This window comes from Drosophila willistoni, assembly GCF_018902025.1.
Source record: "Drosophila willistoni isolate 14030-0811.24 chromosome 2R unlocalized genomic scaffold, UCI_dwil_1.1 Seg167, whole genome shotgun sequence".
Lineage (NCBI taxonomy): Eukaryota > Metazoa > Arthropoda > Insecta > Diptera > Drosophilidae > Drosophila > Drosophila willistoni.
The window spans coordinates 11499323-11519979 of record NW_025814050.1 but is presented as its reverse complement, the minus strand read 5'-3'; the positions used below and the strand labels follow the sequence as shown (position 1 = coordinate 11519979).

Below are 20657 nucleotides of genomic sequence, written 5' to 3'. Positions count from 1 at the left end.
TGTTTTTAGAATTAGAAATAATAATGTTTTGTTTTGCTTCTTTTTTTTTTAATTTTTGCTTTTTCCTTTTATTTTAAATTTAATACTAAAAGTTAAATTCGAACACACTTTGTAAATCAAGTTTTCATTTTGTTTGTTTTCAAAATTGAATATTAACTAAAAAGGAATTCACATAATACATTTAAAAAACCAAACAAACAAAAAAAAGGGCGGGAAAGTGGCAGAAAAGAATAATGCATATACATATCGTAAATAGATATATATACATACAAATTGTATAAATAATACAAAACAAATTTCGAGAGAATTAAAGGATATGAAATATGTGATGAGCAAGATTTGTTGCCTTGCATTTTGTGTACAGTGATGCCTAAAAGTAAGAATCGAATAAAATTGTATATATATATATATATATATATTTATATGTATATAGTTTCCCATAATACGTATTACACTTTATAGTTGATAATTCTTTGTGATATTGGCCATAATTGTTGTTGTTCTTGTTGTTTGCAAGTTTCATTATATATGTTAAAACTAATTATAATAAAAGGTTTTTGCATTTGGATTTTGTATTAGGTGAGTGATTGAAGAATTGAGGGGGGAGAGGGGGGGATATATATCTTAATAAGTTGATACAAACTTACATTTATATAGTAGATATATATGTATTGTTATTATGTGGTATAATATTTGTAATTAATTTTATAAATATATATATTTTGTATTGTATTGTATGTCGGGGTTTTTTCTTGGCCAATTTCAGGGCCTTAACTTACAATTTAACTTACTATCTATCTATATATTGTATATATGTATATCTATATAGAGATATAGATACATTTTCTGCCTTCGCATATGTAACTACAATAATAACAGCCTGGATACTGTTGCAAAAAGACATGGAAGCTATATGAAATTGTTATCGATTTCTATCAATACATACATATATCGAGTTTCTTAACTAGATTGGGTGTTGGTGGTTTATTGAATGGATATGAGATGGATTTATGGAACTATTTTCTTTAAGTGTATTGCATAAATGTTTATCTATGAGAGTGAGAGAGATAGAGAGACAGACAGACTATTAACTAAGTTTATGTTGTTCCTTTTGAGCTGGCTTCTCTGTATTTATGTAATTAGTTTTGTTCGTAGTATTAAATACAGTTTTATTTTATATAGATTATATAAATCAGAGATGTGAATGGCATATGGCATATATATATATATATAATCGTTATTATTGTTTTCTTATGACATTTACATCTCTAGCAGGATTGAAGGACTTGCAACACCTGGGGAAAATGAATTTTCCAGCAAATTGGAGGGAAGGCTTTTCAGAATACTTTCAGGGGGGGAGGTGGAAATACAATTATGGCAGTAGTGATACATAAAACAAAACACAAGGAGCACACAGTTAATGATAGCATAGAATACTGCAAAGTGTTGCAAGAGAAAAAATAAGATGAGAGATAGGAAATTATATATATCTACATGTTTTACATATTTTTTCGAGAGTGCGGGGGGAAAATACAATAGCAATGCGCTCACATACAAATACAAATTACAACATACACACATATATACCAGATTTGTATACATACATATGTAAACATATTCCTCTTACATAGCTTACATAACAGTTGAATATTCGCGTCTTACAAAATATCTATCGAAACGTTTAGTCCTCCTTTTCCTCGGCCAAATTAGCGCATTGCAATTGCGGCTGAGTACGCCACTTCTAGCTCCAGAAGTCCATCATATTGACCAGCTTGCATTTTTTGAGCTCCAGCTTGGTTGGCCGCGCCCGGAGTCAAGCACGCCCAAATATGGCTCTGTCGGACACATCGCCAGTGGATTGTGAATGTGGGACACCAGCTCCCGATTGCTGATTGACACCACCCGAACCCGCATGATGATGGTGATGATGATGTGTGGTTGTCGCAATGGTCGCTGTCGAGGCATTGTGATGAGTCACATTGTGATGATTGTGCGCCAAGGTGGATGATCCATATTTGGATGAATTGTTGTTGCTATTATTATTATTAATGTGGCCATGACTGCCAACGCCATTGAGATGTTTCCTTGTGGCCGCCGATGAGACATGATGAGTGCTACCACCGCCATTGCCCACTCCTCCGTAGATGCGATGCAGTGAATATTGCTGCACCGATTCCAAATCTGAGACACTTGATGTGATCTTGGAGCGAACAGCTACCTTTTGCATGCTATTGTATTTGTCGCTGGCACTCAGCTTGATATCGGGCAGGTGTCCATTGGACTGGGCATGTCCCTGCAATGGCCTCGACGATGACTTTGTGGTAATGGCCGCATTACTCACTGCTGTCGTATTCGTTATGGACGCGACCACGGGACCATTGCCCGGCGAGATCTCGGCGAAGTTGTAGCACGACGATTTCTGGGATACACTATTTAGACCCGAACTCGATGAGCTGGTTGACATGCGGCAACTGCGATGGCGACTGGAGGTGGAGGGCTGCAGGAATTCATGATGGGCGGCCTCATCGGGCGTCATACGCTCCGCGGGATCCCATTCAAGGCAACGCTGTAGGAAATCAATGAAATACCGATCCTGGCAATGTAGGATCTGTGCCAAAGATTTGCTACCCGGTGCCCGTTTTCGTCCCTTCGTGTTGGTAATGCAACGTGGCGCATCTCTCGAATCAAAGAACAAACGACGACGTCGAGCCACTGAGATGAGCACCTTGGGTGGTAATCCCAATACTTCCATAATGCAGGCCAATTGCTCAACCTCATTTTCGCCGGGGAATAGTGGAAATCCAGTATACAATTCTGCCAAAATACAGCCTGCAATAAAAAACAGAGGAAAGAAAAAACCAAAGATGAGTTGACATTGTAATTAGTATTGATTTTCGGTAAAGATTTTTACTGCAGTCCATTCCATTTGGCCTGGTCAGACAGGCGCATTAGCCTTGACTCTTGAGTGGACACGTGCACGTGTGGCCAGACAGTTATGCCCTCAGACAGGTTGAACTGACTCTGAAAGCTTTTCTATTTAGAATCAGTCTTTTCTCATCAATACGGAAATTTAATATGCAACTTTTCTAAATAATAAAAGATGACCTTAAGAGACTAAAACTGACTCTGACTAAAACCAATTTCCAACCCTTGCGACCTTGACCCTTAGAAAGTTTGCTGCAAAAGTTTATTCATTTTCAATTACCATTTGATAAATGTGTTGGCTTAATGGATATAAACTTGCAGCTCTATATATGAAAATTTCTCGTGGAAATTAGTTTTTAATAAAACTTCTGACGAAAATAGTTTGAGATGATAACCGACTAATTTAAGATAAGACACATAAAATGAATGAACGAATATTGAACTAGTTCTTTATAGAATTTCTATTCAATTCTGCCTTACAATTATTTGTGATCTAATCTGATTATCATAAATGAACTAATTTTATAATCATAAGTGGATAGAAACTAATACCTAGCCAATATTCTTAGAATAATTAACAAGAATTCAAGCTGATTTCTGAATCAGAAACTTTGACTATCTTTCAATATTTAATTGTGTAGAAATTCTTATTGAATAGATTAAAAATAAACGAGAAAAATGCACTATTCACTGCTTAAAGTTTCTTTAAGAAATATGCACCACAGACCGACTGAGTGAAACCCATTTCCCTAATAAACTGCTTGCACCTGTTTACGTAAGAAGATATCTATTACATCGCATCCTTGAAACCCTTTTGGCCAATTGGTTAAGAGCTCACATAATTCAACACGTAAACCATGTTCATTGGGTCTTACTATAAATGCTGTAACTCAAACTCACTAGACAGCGACTAAAAATAAACTTACTTGCCTTTTATTAGACTTTTACACTTAACCAAACCCCACAAGTAAGTAAGCAACCTCAAACTCTTAAGCTCATGTCCGTGTGCTTGCATTTAATGAGTCTTTTGTTGTTGAGCAATATTTTTTGCACATTTCTTATTCTGCCATTGACCGGACACGGTTGGACGTGGTCGGAAATGGGCGTTTAAATGAATGTGGATAACGAAAGGAGGAGGACGAAAATTATTATAGCATACTTGTTGAGTTCACATCAAACAAATATCTAGCTAACAAGTTTTTGTCGATATCTTTTTTTGCCTTTGTTCTGGCTACTTGAAAAGAGGTTGGTCTAATTAGGTGCGCCATTTCCCCCATGTTGCCTGTTGCTGGCTCATTTTTATTGGCTAATTGGCCAAGTGCGTGTCATAGGTAATTGTTTTGTGATTGACGATGGTCCTTTTTTTGTTTGTCTGTTCACGGTAAATAAAGCATTTTTCAATTACTTGATTTAGTTGGTAACACTTTAAGCTTCATCAATGACCTAGAAACCTTAACTCTCATTCAATATTCAATGCACTAACACAGAGAAAGAGAGAGAGAGACCACACGAGGCCACCAGGCAATAAATTTCAGGTAAAAACCACTTTCGATGCAAGCTTTTTAAAAATTCATTGCCTTTTGCGGGCTTGCTTCTCTTTAATTAAAAAATAACTCACCTAAGCTCCACATATCGATGGCTGTGCCATATTGCAGTCCTAGAATCACCTCAGGTGAGCGATAGAAGCGAGATTGAATATATGTATAGATTTTGCGATCCACATAGCAAGAGCTACCAAAGTCAATGACCTTAATTGAGCTACTGCCACGTTGTTTGAGCAAGATATTTTCCTGCAATTGAAATCAGTGAGTATTTTCTTTATAGAATTTTATCTAAAAGTACTTACCGGCTTGAGATCACAGTGTATTATATTCTCTTTGTAGAGTAGACGCAGGCATTTAACTATCGAATTACAGAATCGTCGTATAAGACTCATGCTAAAACCATTATAGTTATTCTTCTTGATTAGTTCATACAGATTGAGACTGCAACGAGAAAAAAAATACATATTGTTTAGTGTGCTTGTACGGTAAATTTTCCATCATCAATATGAAAGGACATGAGTCAGAGAGATAAGGGGACAACAAAGTAAACAATGTAAAAAAAAAAAGAAAATAAGAACAATGAATTGAGTATAAACAAACAAAAAAGTGCCGGCCGCTTTAAGTAACGACAGACAACAATAACATGCATTGAATTAATTTGCATTGCATGTCGACGGGAAATTTCGGGCCACACAACTATAACAACGATCCACAAATGTTTCACAATGCTAGAGCAGTCGACAGAAAATGGTGGCAAGTCAAGCCGAAAAAGAGCTGCAAACATTGGGGCAAGAGATATAAGAATTATGACTAAAGATGTGTCCAGCCTTGGAGAGCGTAAGTCTTAAATAATCCAACAACCATTTAAACAAGAGCTTAAGTGTCCACCTAAAGTAAGAAGTGGTTCTAAAAGCAGATAGAATAATTATACTTTTTGTCGGAGTCACCATTTCATATATTGAGAGTATCTCTTAGGAGCTCATCGGGGTCAACACAAGAAAATAGAATAGATAGATCCCTGAGTCAACATTTTACTCTTCGTCGGAGTTTTTAAATCGTTTAAGTCATCACGTATACTTAGGTGTAATAGATTAGGACAGATAGATACGTATCTAAACATTCAAATTTTCGTCGGGGTCACCATTTAATATATTTTGTATATTTCCTACGAGATTATTGGGGTCACCACGTCTCTGTATCCGTCTAATAGAAGTATTTCTTCCTAACTTCTTACGCTTTACAGTTTTTTCATAGTCAATCTTTATCGATTTCGTTCCGAACAAACATCTTTTGGACCACAGTTAACTTCTCATACTGTCTAATCTCTTGTATTGTCAACCCTTTTATTTTACTTGTTTCGCATTCGCAAATTTTAGTTTTCTTTTTTTGTTTTCTTCCTGTTTCTTTTTGTTCTTTTGCGATTAATTAACTGATAAGCAAAAAAGAGTTTTATTTGCCCTTCAATGTCATTGCAAATATACCGATTATAGCAAATTGTGGGTAGGTGATGCAAAAAAACAAAACCATCAAAGTTTGGTCAATTGTTGTTGGCAATTTTCCTTCTATCCCTGATTCTTTTACATTTTTTCTTTATTTCTCTGCTGAGCTATGATGTTTTTGATTGATTGACGATAAAGTTTGGTTTCGGAGAAAAAGCATACATCGTTTATTGACACAGATTCGTCTTTTGCTTTGCTCTTGAGCTCTAAGATATATGAGATATTTTCTATCTGTTCATAACTTCATCGACAAGCTTATTGAGATGTGTGTGTGCTACTGACGTGCATTTTGTGTGATAAATGCTTTTGACCTATTTGAGAAAGAGAAAGACCAAACAGTGATAAGCCATCATGGGTGGGAGTAGGAAGATAGATGGCCTCAAGGATTAAAGGAACACATTAAACATACTTAAAGGACACTTTTTTGGGCACATTGCAGTATATCGAATGCTTTTATAGAACTGAAAAAGCCTGAGACAGAGCTAAACCGTTTCCTTTACTAGGTTGGAAGGACCACAAACTCGTAGCTTAGTTTGTTGAACATATTAAAGGCCTGCTTCAAGTTCTGTCACATCATAACAATTAATACAAATCTGTTCACATTTGCAGGTTTTATTCGTATGTTCTACAAAATGTTCTTAGGAGAAATCCAATTAAAAATCATGTCAGCTCCTTACTCACTTCTCTCGCTACTCCTCTCTTATATACATTAAACGAGCTGCTTAACGATGCCCAAAAGCGAGGAAAGCTTTCATGGCTTAACCCGCCATCAAGGACATCGAATAAATGAGTGACAAAAAGTGCCTGAGGAGGAGAAAAGTGTACTCAAAAACGACCGCAAATGTATTTAATTTGAAAACTTTTTTATGATATTTAAATTTTTTCTTTTCCAAGCTTTTGGTGGCCTGCTTTTTATTGATTTTCTTTTTTCTTTTGCCCATCGAATAAAAAAAAAACCAAAAAAACGGCTACCATAATAAACCAATAAGAAAATCATCAAAATGTCATAATTTCAATCGTTGAATCAGAACAATCTTATATATATATATATAGATACATATATTGAATATATATATGCAAGTCGGTATGTTTATATTTAATATGAAACTGCATCATGACATGCCAATGTCAAAAAGTCCATGAACTTGAAAATTGTTTATATGCCTCGGTCTTTTCTTTTTCGTTACTTTTTTCCCTGCTTTTTCTCTTTTGTTCCGTGCTGAAATTCCTTTGGTAATTTGATTGATTTGCTTTTTTGCCAAAGCCAACATGCAATTGTAACGAGCCACTAATGCCAGGCATTTAGTTAGTATACACAAAACGAGAATGGGAAAAACAAAAACTGAATTACAAATATAACATACAAATTTCGAATCTAACCGTCCACATTCAATGAACTCATTCATGCCCAGAATTGTGTCACCCTTGGCCAAAAAGGAGAAACTTTTATTTTGTGTGCAAAGCGCAAAACAAAAACAAAATATATATGAAATATATAAAATAGGAGGGAGAAAGTGAAAAGTTTATGCCAAAATTGATTGACAGGTGAAAAGGTAGAATGCAAATAAAGGAAACCGACTTTCAATGTTACCAGAGATTTGTATACAAATTTTTTCTCTAACTCAAAGTGTAGAAAATGTGGAAATTTCAAGACAAAACTTAAATTTCTGCTGAATTTAATACAGAATTAAGAAAAAAACAATAAAACATTTGCAGAATTAAATATCAGACTTCAGTCTTTGCTTCGAAAGTGGTTTTATCAGTTAATTTTGTTTTAATTTGCTACGATTTCTGGATGTAAATCCCCATTCCAATTCTCTTTTTAAATTGACTATAAATATTTATGGCAAAGCATCTTAAAGGGGAACTCGTAAAGCGTGGTGGAAGATACAGAGAAAGGGAGAGGGAGAGAGGGTAAAAGAGGCAGAGCTTTCTAATTAATAATTCTGTGCCCGTTGGGAATTGCCTGACCTTGATTTTGGCCACGGCTCAAGGATTTTAATCCTCTATATACATATCTATGTTTGTGTGCCTGTGCGTGTATGTGTGTGGGTTTTTGCGGCAGTTTTGTGTGACATTTTAATTAGGCAACGGCATTTTGTGTTGCCTACTTTATGGCACTTTGGTGACTCTGGCAAACAACCCAAAAATGAAAATGATTAACAAAATGTAGACAAAACTTGAAACTGCAAGCAGCAAATCAAATTATGAAATTAATGACTTGACCTTGGTGCCTGCATTTGGGTGCTCACTCTCAATTAATAGTAATTACTGTGCCCTGGCACGACAATAATAATAATAATAATAATAATACGAATACAAATACTAATAATAACCTACATCAACAGCCATTCAACTGTCTAACCAATAAACTTGGTAAACAGCTGACAGCAGTCAACCACACCCACACAGACCCATCCTGCCAACTAAATAGGTTTACACCCACATTTTAGCATGTTTACTCTCTTGGTAACTCAATCCAACAACAGAAGTGAATGTTGTCCTTGTACCTTTACTCTAATTGCAATTTACATGCGTTAAGTGCAAAAATTAATTTAACAACAAGTACATCAACACGTCAACGAACTGCAAATACCCTTGCGAGTCATAACCTGAATGGTCTACTAAAAGAGAGGGCATAAGAGAATCCATTTTTTTTGTACTGGACATTTGCATGACGCATCAATACACACACCCCTCATATAGACACACCGCGTGTGTTGCATTTTAATTAAAAATCGCCCCCAACAACATGATGACTGACTGACTGACATCCATGTGGTGTTGCTGGCAGCTGTCGTTGAGACCATGTCACTTTCCAGTAAGTCAAAAATAGTCAATTTCAACCATGATGACACCACACAGTTGGAAGCTGGCAAACATTGAGGGTAGAATATTGATTGAAGAATTAAAATGGAAAACCAAATGTAAAATAACAATTACACGTTGCAGCAGATGTTGCTCTCTCCCTCTCTCTCTCTCTCTCTCTATCGCCAAATAATAACTAAAAGTGGCTATAAGAGAAAGTAAGTTGGCCAAATCCACTATAAAATGGCAATCAGAATTTATTCTTGAGTTAAATGGGCAAATTGCGCTTAATCTTTGTCTCCATCTTCAAAGAAGATGTCACTCGAATTCTTCATTAAACTTAAATTAATTTAAATGTAATTCCTGTAACTCATTTTTCATAACAACAGTTTACAAACATTTCAGTTAATATGTACATAATATCGGGGTAATACAAAGATAATCACCTCATCAGACAGCAACAACTGACTTGACACAAAATATTGAATTACATTATGATTACAAAAGGTCGTAAAACCTATTCAAGGCATCTTGGTTTTAAGCTACATATATCATCCTGATTTGTGTTGTTTGGCTACTTAGAATTTTATTCAGAGACAAGAATTTTGAAACCAAGTCAATGGTCTGGTCTTGTGATTGGATTGTTGGTGAATTAATACAATTAAATAATCTAGGTAAAGCGATTAGTGCTAAATTGTTGAGCAAATCAACCCCTTTTTTTCCTGTGCCGAGTACAAAATGTAGTCAAGAAAGATGAAGATGATGAAGACGAACTGATTTTTATCCCGATTAGATGAATAATTACATCATTTGGAGGGACTTTTAATTGCTTTTATTGGTATAACTAGTTCTAAGTTACGGTTGTAAGTTGATGACATCTCAAAAATGGAAAGCTATCATCTTAAAAACGATAATTTGGGATACATTAGAACATTAGTGGTATATAAATTCTTTTTAGCATAGCAAGTTCTTAAGAGGAGTCAATATTAAATAATTTTAAAACTTGTTAGGAAGGATTTTTTGTTAAATTTAACCCAGCGGAAGCCAGCACGACAACATCATCTGCATTTTTGGTTCAGATTCACCTACAATAACTGCGTTTGGTTTGCGATGCTAATATTTAAGTAGTCCATAGTAAATGTTCAATTAATTACTTAAGACTCCAGAAAATCCGAATTTCACAACCGTTAAATGACTTATTGAGATGGTAAATTGATTTGCAAGTATTTGAGATAAAATTTAAGCTATGGACTAGTTTCTCGTCCATGCTAAGACCAAGGAAACCAAATCTATGGCAAGCTCATAAAGTTAACTAACTCAATTTGGCCACAGAGAAAGCAGATAATATAAAGGATGTCTAAATTGATGCCAAATGACACATTTTAAAAGCACAGATACATGCACACACACACACACACACACAGCCACAGCTCCTCTTTGACCCTGGCTACCTGAAAATGCTTTTGCTATATATCCTAGTCCTTGTCCATGCCCATGAGAGAAGGTTATGAGAGAAGCAACCACATAATTTACAGCGACAGCATGAGAATGAGAGCTGCCAAAACTGCCAAGAACAGGCAATAGAGGGCGTTTATTATGGTCCCCATAACTATGCAGCATATTGTGCAGATGACATTGCTGCTTTCTTTTTTGGCCAAGACCAAAATAAAATGAGGATGCTGCTCATGATGATCATAATGATGATGATGATGTTGCTTGGGTGGGTGTCAAGGGCCATAAATTTCAGCTTAATGTTGAATGGAAGAACAAGACAAGGCAATATGTCAAGATTGTTGCAAGTGAAAATGCCAACAAGCAGAACAAGACCAACACCACCAACAAGAGAAAAACAATCAATGATAAAAGCAAAATGAATTTAATTTTCATATAGACGTTGACCATGTCCTTGAAAAGTAGTAGAGGAAATTAAATTAATGAAAACTGCAAAGTTGCCAACTTTTAATCAATTTTCGTACATATATCTCCAGTTTTAATTTCCATTTGCAAAAGTGATACAATTAAGCCAACTACTAACTAATTCAATCTGGTAAAACTTAATCTGTAATCTGCCCCAGACTTTGGTTTATCCCCATGCTTGGTATGGCGGGGAGGAGGGGGGTAAAATTAAATTGCGTGCACGTAAATTTAATTACGTAAAACTTGCTACAATTTTTGTTTACTCGTTCAAAACAAACTTTAAAAAGTTTTTGTACCAGTGGTTTGTCAATACGAGTAACCCGCCTCTGCCTCTCTTCTCTCTCAGTACTCCTTTGCCCTCTTTTTTTTGAGTCAGTAGTTTCCACTTTCCTTTTGCATTCCTTGGTCATTTGGATTGAAAACTTCAAGTGTGCCACTTGAAAAAAAAGGAACACAGTAAAAACAATTTTGCAGCTAATTAGCCGCAGAGCAAATAATTAATTAACTTTTTTTACAAAGTTGGCCAAGTCAAAAACAATTTAATTTGACTACATATATTGATTAGTCAATCTGACGATCTTCCTTCCTTCCATCCTTTCTCTCTTCCTCATTCTGTTTTAGCGTGATTTTAACCCATTCGGAGGTAAATCAGTGCTCAAAAATGTCAAAATAAAATACCAAGTTTAACTTTGAGGCTTTGCAATTAAGACAAATTAGTTGGCCTCCTGACGGAAATGTCAGAAACGGGCAAAAAGGATACAAATTACAAAGCCTAACTCGCGACCTTCAAAGCACTGAAAATCGCGTGCACCATTTTTAGCCAATGTTTTCTTCTTTTTCAGTTGTTAACTGTTTTTTGTTTCTCACCCCCCTCCTCCCCCGCACAAATAGTTCTTGCCATATTTGCGTTGCCTACCTGTCTAAACTTTGACATATGCAGTCAGGTGAGTGGGTGTGTGTGTGTGTGTGTGTGTGTGTGTGTGTGTGTGTGTTGTGGATATAAAAGGGTATAAAACGGGAAGTGGGTTGAATACTGCCAATCAATTAGATTTCTGCATTCAGTAAAACCCAATACAACAGGTTAAGATAAATATAGACACAGCACGCGCTAGAATGTACGTGTGTGTGGGTGTTTGCATGGCAAATGGGCGTGGCATGTAGGCCACACAACATTCAACATTTTAAATTGAAATTGATAGCCTACTACCCCCCTAGAGGGGTAAATGTCTGTGGTTCGTATTGGCTGACTGCGTCTGTTTGCACTTTTCTGGCATGAAAATAGCAGAGTAAAAGAACTTAAATAGAAAATAAATCCATTTAGATTTTCATACAATTGAAAGTGGAGAAAGGAAATGCATTTGAAATAGATTATCGCAATCAGTGAAAGGATTTGCAGTGAATAAAATAGAAAATGAAAAGCATTCTAATACACTTTATTGTTAGTAAAGTGTTTAAGCTAATAGCAAACTGATTTTAAAAGATTTTCCTCATTGTGAGTTAAAATATGTGACATAACAAGTTTCACTTCAGAAAATTTTATGTGGAAAGACTTCAATAAGTTATCCAAATTTAAGGCGCCTTACTTAAGATGAATAGAACCTTATTCTATTGGCAAATAAATTAATTCCAATTTATGGTAAGTGGAGTTCATAATTGAAAACAATTATAATAAGTATAGTTTGATCGCCCTTTTTATTTTGTTTTATTTTTTCCCATCGTTAATCAATAAAACAATTAAAAACAATCATCAAAAGAATTATGAAAACCACTTAACATTTATTATGGCCATAAAAAAAAGCCAAAAAGCCGAAAATAACAAAAGATTTATTAGCTCACGAAAAAGGAAAACCGAAACCATATGAGAGCCAAACCTCACACACAAATACAAACGCACAGACACACACACACACACACAACACGCAGAGAAAACAAAAACAAGTTGCCAGGCAAATTGGAGACAATTTACATGAGCGTAGAAGGGGCAACCAACCAACCAGGGGACTTAGGCGACTATTTTTATCACATGCCGAAAAGTAGGCAATTATACGCACATACGCCAAAATGAAAACGTTAGATGGGATCTTAGGCAATGCGTGTTAGGGGTACTTGGGGAAACAATGAAAAAATTTCATATTTCGAGACCAGACCCATTTGATGCCCGATGACTACTAAACACGCAACCAGTTGCGAATTATAATACAAATATAACTATATGCCCAGAATAAGAATTGGGGGGAAAAATTTTGACGAGTTTTTAATTGAATGTTTTCTAACTCACCTCATCAACTCGAAGGTAATGCACAAATGTTTACGGAAATATGTATAATCCAGCATATGTATAACATTATGAGATCCATCTGCATCCTTTTCTCGCAGCTCATCCAATATATTGAGCTCGACCACAGCCTGATTAAGAAAACGCTTCTTGTTCCTTATAATTTTAATGGCCACATGTGTATTGGTCTTATGATCCAAGGCCCGTATAACCTGACCGAAACTTCCCTTGCCAATTACCTCTAATATCTCATACCTAAAGGCTATATGATCGTGTTCAATCTGTAAACAAAGTGGAAACACATTAAGTGAATAATCATAAAGTTATATGCATATTCTTCTTACGATCTTGTAGTTGCCATTATCATCATCGTAGCCCAAATTTGTGGTATTGGCTGTGGGGGCGGGCTTATTGTAGTTCTTGCTGGCATGTTGGCCAAAATACCAGACCTCTTTGTAAACCTTTAGCTCTTCAAATTCCAAATCGGTCAGATAGTTGCGATACTTTTTAACCAACTCTAAATAGCGTAAAGACACAAAAATTATGAAATTAATATAAATAAAAAAATTTATTTAAAATTGTTAAATAGTTATTATTTATTTTCCGTGATATTTGGTGATTGCTCTAAATCTTAATCATATCAGATTATCTTTTCAAAGTGTATTACAATTGTGATAACTACCTAAATAATATTTGATTAAATATTTTGGAAAAAAAATATGTGAAAACTAAAAAGTTAGTGGGTAAACATTTTAAAATTTAAATTTAAATTGTAAAAAAAAACACTAAAAATGTATGATACAAATTTTGCAATATTTTAAGAGAAATAGTTTAAAGTTATAATTGTTTTTGTTTTTTTAAATAGAAAACATTCCCAGAACGATTTAAAATTTTGCAAATATTATAATAATAATAAAAAAAAGGGTGATTTATAAAATTAAATTAAATAATATTTCTGTTTTGGATTATCATTTTTCCAAATAATAATACATGTAGTTATTTGAGATATTTCTTTAAAAGCTCATTCTAAATTAACTTAGTTTTGCGTTTGTTTAGAGAAAAATTTAATTGCTGTTTTAGTTCTGTGTTTTCTTTAAAACAAGTTCAGTTTGCTACTTTGTTTCCATTTCACTACTTGCTATATAAAATTAATTCAAAAAGCGAAAGTGTATGGGTGCTATAATATTAAAAGTTACCATATGAGTTTTTATATTAGAATTTTCCCTTTTAATTAACTTTATTTTTATAAAATTTCGCTTTGCACAACTTTCACTCAAAGAAGCTTTTTTCATTTGTTTCAAAAAAAAAAAACTTCAACTAAAGAATAATTGTAAAATTTCCCATGTGGCAATTCTGAAAAATCTCCTGTTAGCCCTGACCTTTTTTGTACTTTTTGATATTTAGTTTAAGTTTCGTTTCGTTTTTTTGATGAAAGTGTATATAATATTAATTAGAGAGCCAACATAGAAAGTGAGTGAGAATCAGCAAGAGGGTCGCAATTCCAGCCAGCAAATAGCTAAGGGGCCTTCTCCACTAATTGGCATTGGGGGTCAGCGATGCAAACGCACGAACGCAAAATCCTTTTTTCCCCTTAAACAAACCCCCAACCTCCACACCAAAAAAAAAAAAACGAGAGAGAGAGAAAGCATAGCCCTTTTTCATACCTGATGGTGTCATGGGCGTATTGCATTTGAGCTCAGCACTTCCTGTGCTACTGGCCGAATTGCCAGAGCTGCCACTGCCACTGCTGCTATTCGATTTGGTGGATGAGCCACGTTCATTGCCCACGCCATGGCTGCTGCTGTTTGTGGTTGATGATGAGACAGGTGAACCAATGTTGTTATTATTGTTATTGTTGTTGTTGTTGCTTGCTGATGTCATTGTTGTTGTTGTTGTTACAATTGCCGTTGTATCATTCGTATGTACATGATTGTTGTGGGCATCCAAACGACGACTCCCATTGCACAATTGTGGCAAATCCAAACGAGAACTGGACAGACGCACATCGCGTCTCAGCTTCTCGTTGTCCAGCTGTATCTGCAGAGAGAGAGAGAGAGAGACAAAAACTGTAGAGAGGAGACACAATTCAAATGTAAAGTAGCTGTTTTATGGCCTACTTTTGGGCTCCAGCTGGTATCTTGCCGCAACGGTTTATAACCCGACACTCTAAATCGCCAAACCTTGCATAATTTTCGGCTAAAGTATTGCGTTTGTAAAGCGTTTTTAATAGTTTCCATTTTTTCATTTCGTTTATTTTTTTTTTTATGAATATTTGGCAGCTGTTTTTAGTTTTTAGTTTTCATGACAGGAAATTCCTTATGACATTTTCTATTTGAATTGATTTTAAGCATGAAACTCGTTAGAGTGAATGGCTTTTTAGACAGAAAGTAAAAGAATGAAAAGCGTATAAAAAAATTTCTCTAAAGTCTGAGCTACAAGAGTTTTGTAATTGAAGCAATCGTAAATGGAATAATTCGTATTTATTAGGATATCAGTATTTACAATTGTTGAAAATATTGTATGAGCCAAGTATTATTTAATTTAGAGACATCTATGGGAAATCTTCAATATCATTTCATTTCACTTTACTTTATTTCACAGTTCAAATTATGATAACTTTCCCTAATGATTTATTAATTTCTTCTCTGAGTTACAATTTATCCTTTTACTGTCGTTTTATTAATAATGACTTATAAACTATATGAAGTTCTTTTAGAAGTACTTTTGAGTTACTTCTAAGAATCTAGTTAATTCTAAGAATGCCCTCAAATGATTTAACTTACCGGCATTTCACATCGATCCAACATTGTGTATTGATATTATTTTTTGTATTCTAGGAAAACTTATAGAAATTGTAGCACCCAGTGCCCTTTTAGTGGTTGGATTTCTTTTATTCCAAATGAGAAGTTATTATTGATAAGTTTCAGTGTAATTTATCATCGGTGAACACATTTGCATTTGTTTTGTTTGTTTAACTTCAAGTCGAACTGCAAAGAAAAAGAGAGAGATGATGGAGGTTAGAGTGAGACAAAAAGATAAATATTTTTATTAATATACGAAATGGACGAAACGAAGGTAAATATTTAAACCCTTGACTTTAACCCCATCGGGGCGGTAACTAACCACAACCAAAAAGCCAAAACGGAAAAATATGTAAGTGCACATCATAAATAAAGGTAAACAGGCAAACAGTTTGAAACGGAAGTCAGGTGAACCGGCAGGCAGTTAGTTTGGTAGGAAGGAAGTAAGTAAACGCGCCGCCTTCTCCCACCCCTCAAAAGCAAAAGAAAAAAAAAAAAGAAAACATCAACAACCTAAGCCCAAAAACTCATCGAATGTCAGTCAACAGCAGTTAGCAGTTTTCATTGTCAAGGCGGGACCAGGAGCGGCGTCATCAAAAGGACTAACCAAAAACTTTCCTCATATATTTCATTTGTGAGGGGTTCGCAGGTCTTCACCATAAAGGCGACTCCCCTTTTCTTTTGGGGCTGTTGCAAGCGGTCGGCACGGACAGGGCAAAAGAAAGAAAAGAAAAGAAAAAACACAGGAACTTGGAAACCAAAGTCATGGCCAATTATTAGCTTTTTGTGTGTTTGCCTCGTTTGTGCATTTTGATTTGTGTTCTCCCTTCTTTACCCCCTTCTCAATAATATGCATAATAATAATCCTAACCCTTTGACTATGGCCCGCCAATAACCAGCCAAGCATATACCAGAAGAGGGATGGTCGGGTTGGTTGGGTAAGTGCAATGAAAAGTTAACTTTGTTTGACAAGTTTTTCCCAATGAATAGAGGGGCATAATGAATTGGGCAGGCACTGACAGATATTTGATCCATAAATAAAATTGTACTAGAAGAGTTCTTTGAGTATAGACAAAATATGAGTTAGCAAAATGTTTACGATTCCATTTTATAACCAGAACAGAAAATGTTTTCAAGGATCTAAATAAAAAATAATAATTAAGTTTCAAAGTAATTCAAAGGAAATGCATTTTAAAAAATCAAAGTGTAGATTTAAAGATTCAATTTTGTTATATTCTGTCTTCCTTTACAATCATGTCTTCCATTATGATATAGCAAAAGTTTTTGATTTTCATTTAAAAGTTTTTATCGTTTCATAGTTTTTTACAATTACTTTTTAAAGTAATGTATCGATCTCGTGCTAATGGTAAGCTAAATTTTGGGGACAATTATCAGTCTTATACGATTAAGATTATATTTTATCGATTTTAAATAGATTTTCTATAAAATTTTAAACAAGTTTATTCAAAGTGTATAGTTTTAAACTCTTTTAGTTTCATTTATAGTTTTTATCAGTGTTTTCTCATTTTCAGTAGCAAAGTTTCCTTATTCTTTCTACCTTCTACTTTTGAACCTGTTTTACATTTTGCTCTTTTTTTCTATTTACTCTTTTTTAATGAGTAGCATTTCTTTTCGAGGGGTTTTTCTTTATGTTATATGTATGGTTCCGCCTTTTGCATGAATTGAGGCAAATTTATTGGCTTTTAAAACTTTTCTGTCATAAAATCATAATTTACAGCATTCGTTTTCCTCATCAAAACTGACAGTCTTTTCCCGCCTTCTTTCTTGCAATAGGAGTTGTTGAGTTTGAGTTTTGTTCGCTTTTTTTTTTTGTTTTTTTGTTTTGCTATTTATCATAAAGTATATTTTTGAGCTGGTTAAGTCGTTAGCTAAGCTTTTCTTTTGCTCTTCTTTTTTCGTGATTTTGTTTGGTGGGTGAAGTTTTTTTGGTTGACTTTTAAAACTTAAAGAAAAAGACTCACTCAACCAAATAGTCAGTCAGTCAGTTAGTCTGTCATTAAATGCACTTTTCTCATTCAATTTCGTTTGCTTCGGTTTTGGGTTTTGCAATTTTGTGTAGAAAGCAAAGAGTTAGGCAACAACAACAACAGCCAGACAAAGACCCGGGAGTCAAGAGTCTTAGTCTTCGACTGAGTTGTCAGTCGACAGTGTCTCAGGTTGTGACTGTTGTAATTTGATAAGCGAAAGTTTTTTGAACCCACTTAAAGACCTTTAAGCTGATGGCAAGGCTTTTTTTTCTTAACTATTGGACTAGATGACTATATATAGACTGAAAATAAAAATGGTACACAAGTACAGGGCCACAAATCAATTGTGATCAATTGCAATTCATTTCCAACAATTATACGCCTCGGAAATCAATTCGAAATAACATTTTGCATTGATTTCAATTGTCAATAGTTTGCCATTGCTTTGACACCCACCCGATCTAGAGACAATATATGTATATATAGATGTCTGCAATAACTATCAATGACATTGAAACTACATAAACGAATGTCTTTTTTGTTTTTGAATTTCAAACTCAAGTCTGACGAAGATGTCTGGTGTTTTGGGTTTGGGTTGTGTTTGGCATTGAACACTTCTTTTTTTTGCATTTGAAATACATGAAATGTCTGGCAAGAAAAGCCTCCAAATTGGCAAGCTAGATTTAAGATAGAAATCTCCAAGTGATGGCAAATCGATCACGTCTCACAAAAATGGTAAGTTTGTATTGTAGAGATCCATGTAGTAGTAGTATAAAGTGGAAAACATCACACCAAAGGTGTTGGCAAGTCTTTAGAGCTTGTAGTTTAGTATCTTTAATCTAAAAGTGAACTGAAAACAATGATTAAAGGTTAATGCTGGCGGGCAGTCTTAAAAAGCTGAAATCTCAAACATGCCAAACTCTATGAAACAAGATAAAGACAAAGTAAAATACATATTCCACTTCTGGAACGTTGTCATTGAAGTTTCAATTAGCAATAAATTGACTGTGGTGCACGATGGATTTTCTTTAACAATCAGTTAAAAAATTCTAATATTAACAGCGAATTTCTCTATTACACGTTTATCATAAAAGTTTCTTGAACTCTGCCGAAAAAAGCGACAAACAAAATTAAACAATTAAGAAAAGATGAAAAAATTGTTTGCGGTCTGCCTTTTAATTTCACCCATTGCATAATCCACTTAATTTCGCCAACTCAACTTGACCCTCCCCCTACTAAAAAAAAAAAAACAAGCCATTAAAAAAAAGTCAAATAAATATCATGTTATTCATTTTCTAAATTTCTACACCAAATTTCAGTGAGCAGACAATTTGGCCACTCAAGGGAAAAATTAAAAGAAGAAAAATAAACGACAACAAATTGCAAATTTGATACTAAAACTTTTTGTTGAGTCAATTTGTGAATAAATTATATTTTAGTAGCTATGTCGATCAAAAGCATTCGTTGTGAATTCATTTTTCAAGTGCATTTTGTCGTCTTTTTGGGTTTCTTTTTTATTATTTTTCTTTGTTTTTTTTTTTTTTTTTTTTTTTTTGTTTAATAAATGTCAATTGCTCATTGAAAGAAAAATAAAAACAAAACAACAAAACGTGACATTTTGTTGTTGACTTTTGACACTTGCCATCGGAGTTTTTGGTGGCAGAAGATTTATGTTTTATATAGCGTTGACTCGGCAGATCTTTTATGTAAATAATCTGAAGTCTTCTTTTTTCTTGTTTTCATTATTTTGCATGTAGGAAAAGAAACCTTCGACAGCTGCAGCAAAATGTCAAAAAAAAAACTTTTTAATGGTATAAGTTCGACTGGTTTATGGAAGGTGGGTGGGATGGAAGGGAAGGGAAGTTGTGTGTATGGGGGAGTTGCCATTTATCAACAAATTGTTCGTTTATTTATCAAGTGTCACTTGAGGTAACAACAGAAAAAATGTACATGAAATTGCCTATAAAAATTCTTTTGAAATCTTTTTCTGATGCTCTCAGCGTATCAATGAGCTGTCTATAATTTGATCTCTTGTCCATTGTTCCATTTGATTTATTGAAATGTTTTCTTTTGATTTTCTGACACTTCAAGTATTAGCATGTGTGTGTGTAAAGCGTGTGTGTCTGTATGTGTGTGTGCGTGTGCATGAACTGTCAAAATGTCCAATTCAAAATGATTTACAAAGGGGCAGAGCTACATAGATCCATAATGATGATCTTATACTCTGACCAATCGGAGTCCATTCGAGTAAGTATTTCAAAATAATTGTATAACTCTTGGTTAACATTTTATTTATCGTATTTGATTAAAATAATAATAAGTAGGTTACTCGAATTACCTCAGTTCTGAAACCGCATAAAACAAAAAGTTCCTGTATGAAGGCATTGTTTGTGATCAATATTTTAGACGACTTTAACTGATTGATTAGCCTTAAAAACTCTTTTGGATATGTATTAAATATTCTTATTATTATTGTCTCAAATTTAGCAGTATTTAAACTATGGGCAATTATTTATAGGTACTTTAAAACTCTCTATCACACTGTGTGACATAATTTTAAAATTGGATTCATATTGGTTCACGTTCTAGAAAGTTTTTGAAATATATAATCACATTATTTCTAATATAAATCTAAATAATGAATACAATTGCATAACTTTTAGATTCATAAGAAAATAAGGATTTTATGGTGTTTTATAGCAAGTAATAAATCAACAATTTCTAAACTAAATAACATACATATTTTATCTTTATAAAGCAATTTTCTGATCATAACCTATATACATTTGCAGTTAGTGTATTATAATTTCACGTGTCTATTTATGGGACTCGAAGGCATCACACGTCAAAGGTTTTTAGCTGTTTGGGGCAAGCAAAAGCAAAAGCAAAAAATATGCATA

The 20657-nt window shown here is 34.3% G+C and overlaps 1 protein-coding gene across 1 annotated transcript; it reads right to left on the bottom strand.

The window, feature by feature from the left end:
* Positions 1 to 701: 701 nt before the first annotated feature.
* LOC6642714 (dual specificity tyrosine-phosphorylation-regulated kinase 2) lies at positions 702 to 15956 on the bottom strand. Its single transcript, XM_002064718.4, has 7 exons — positions 15752 to 15956; positions 14633 to 15005; positions 13313 to 13485; positions 12972 to 13249; positions 4772 to 4910; positions 4544 to 4715; positions 702 to 2829 (listed from the first exon to the last, which is right to left on the bottom strand). The coding sequence occupies exons 1-7, from the start codon at positions 15773 to 15775 to the stop codon at positions 1814 to 1816; spliced, it is 2175 nt and encodes a 724-aa protein (XP_002064754.3). The 5' UTR covers positions 15776 to 15956; the 3' UTR covers positions 702 to 1813.
* Between the last annotated feature and the right edge of the window lie 4701 nt (positions 15957 to 20657).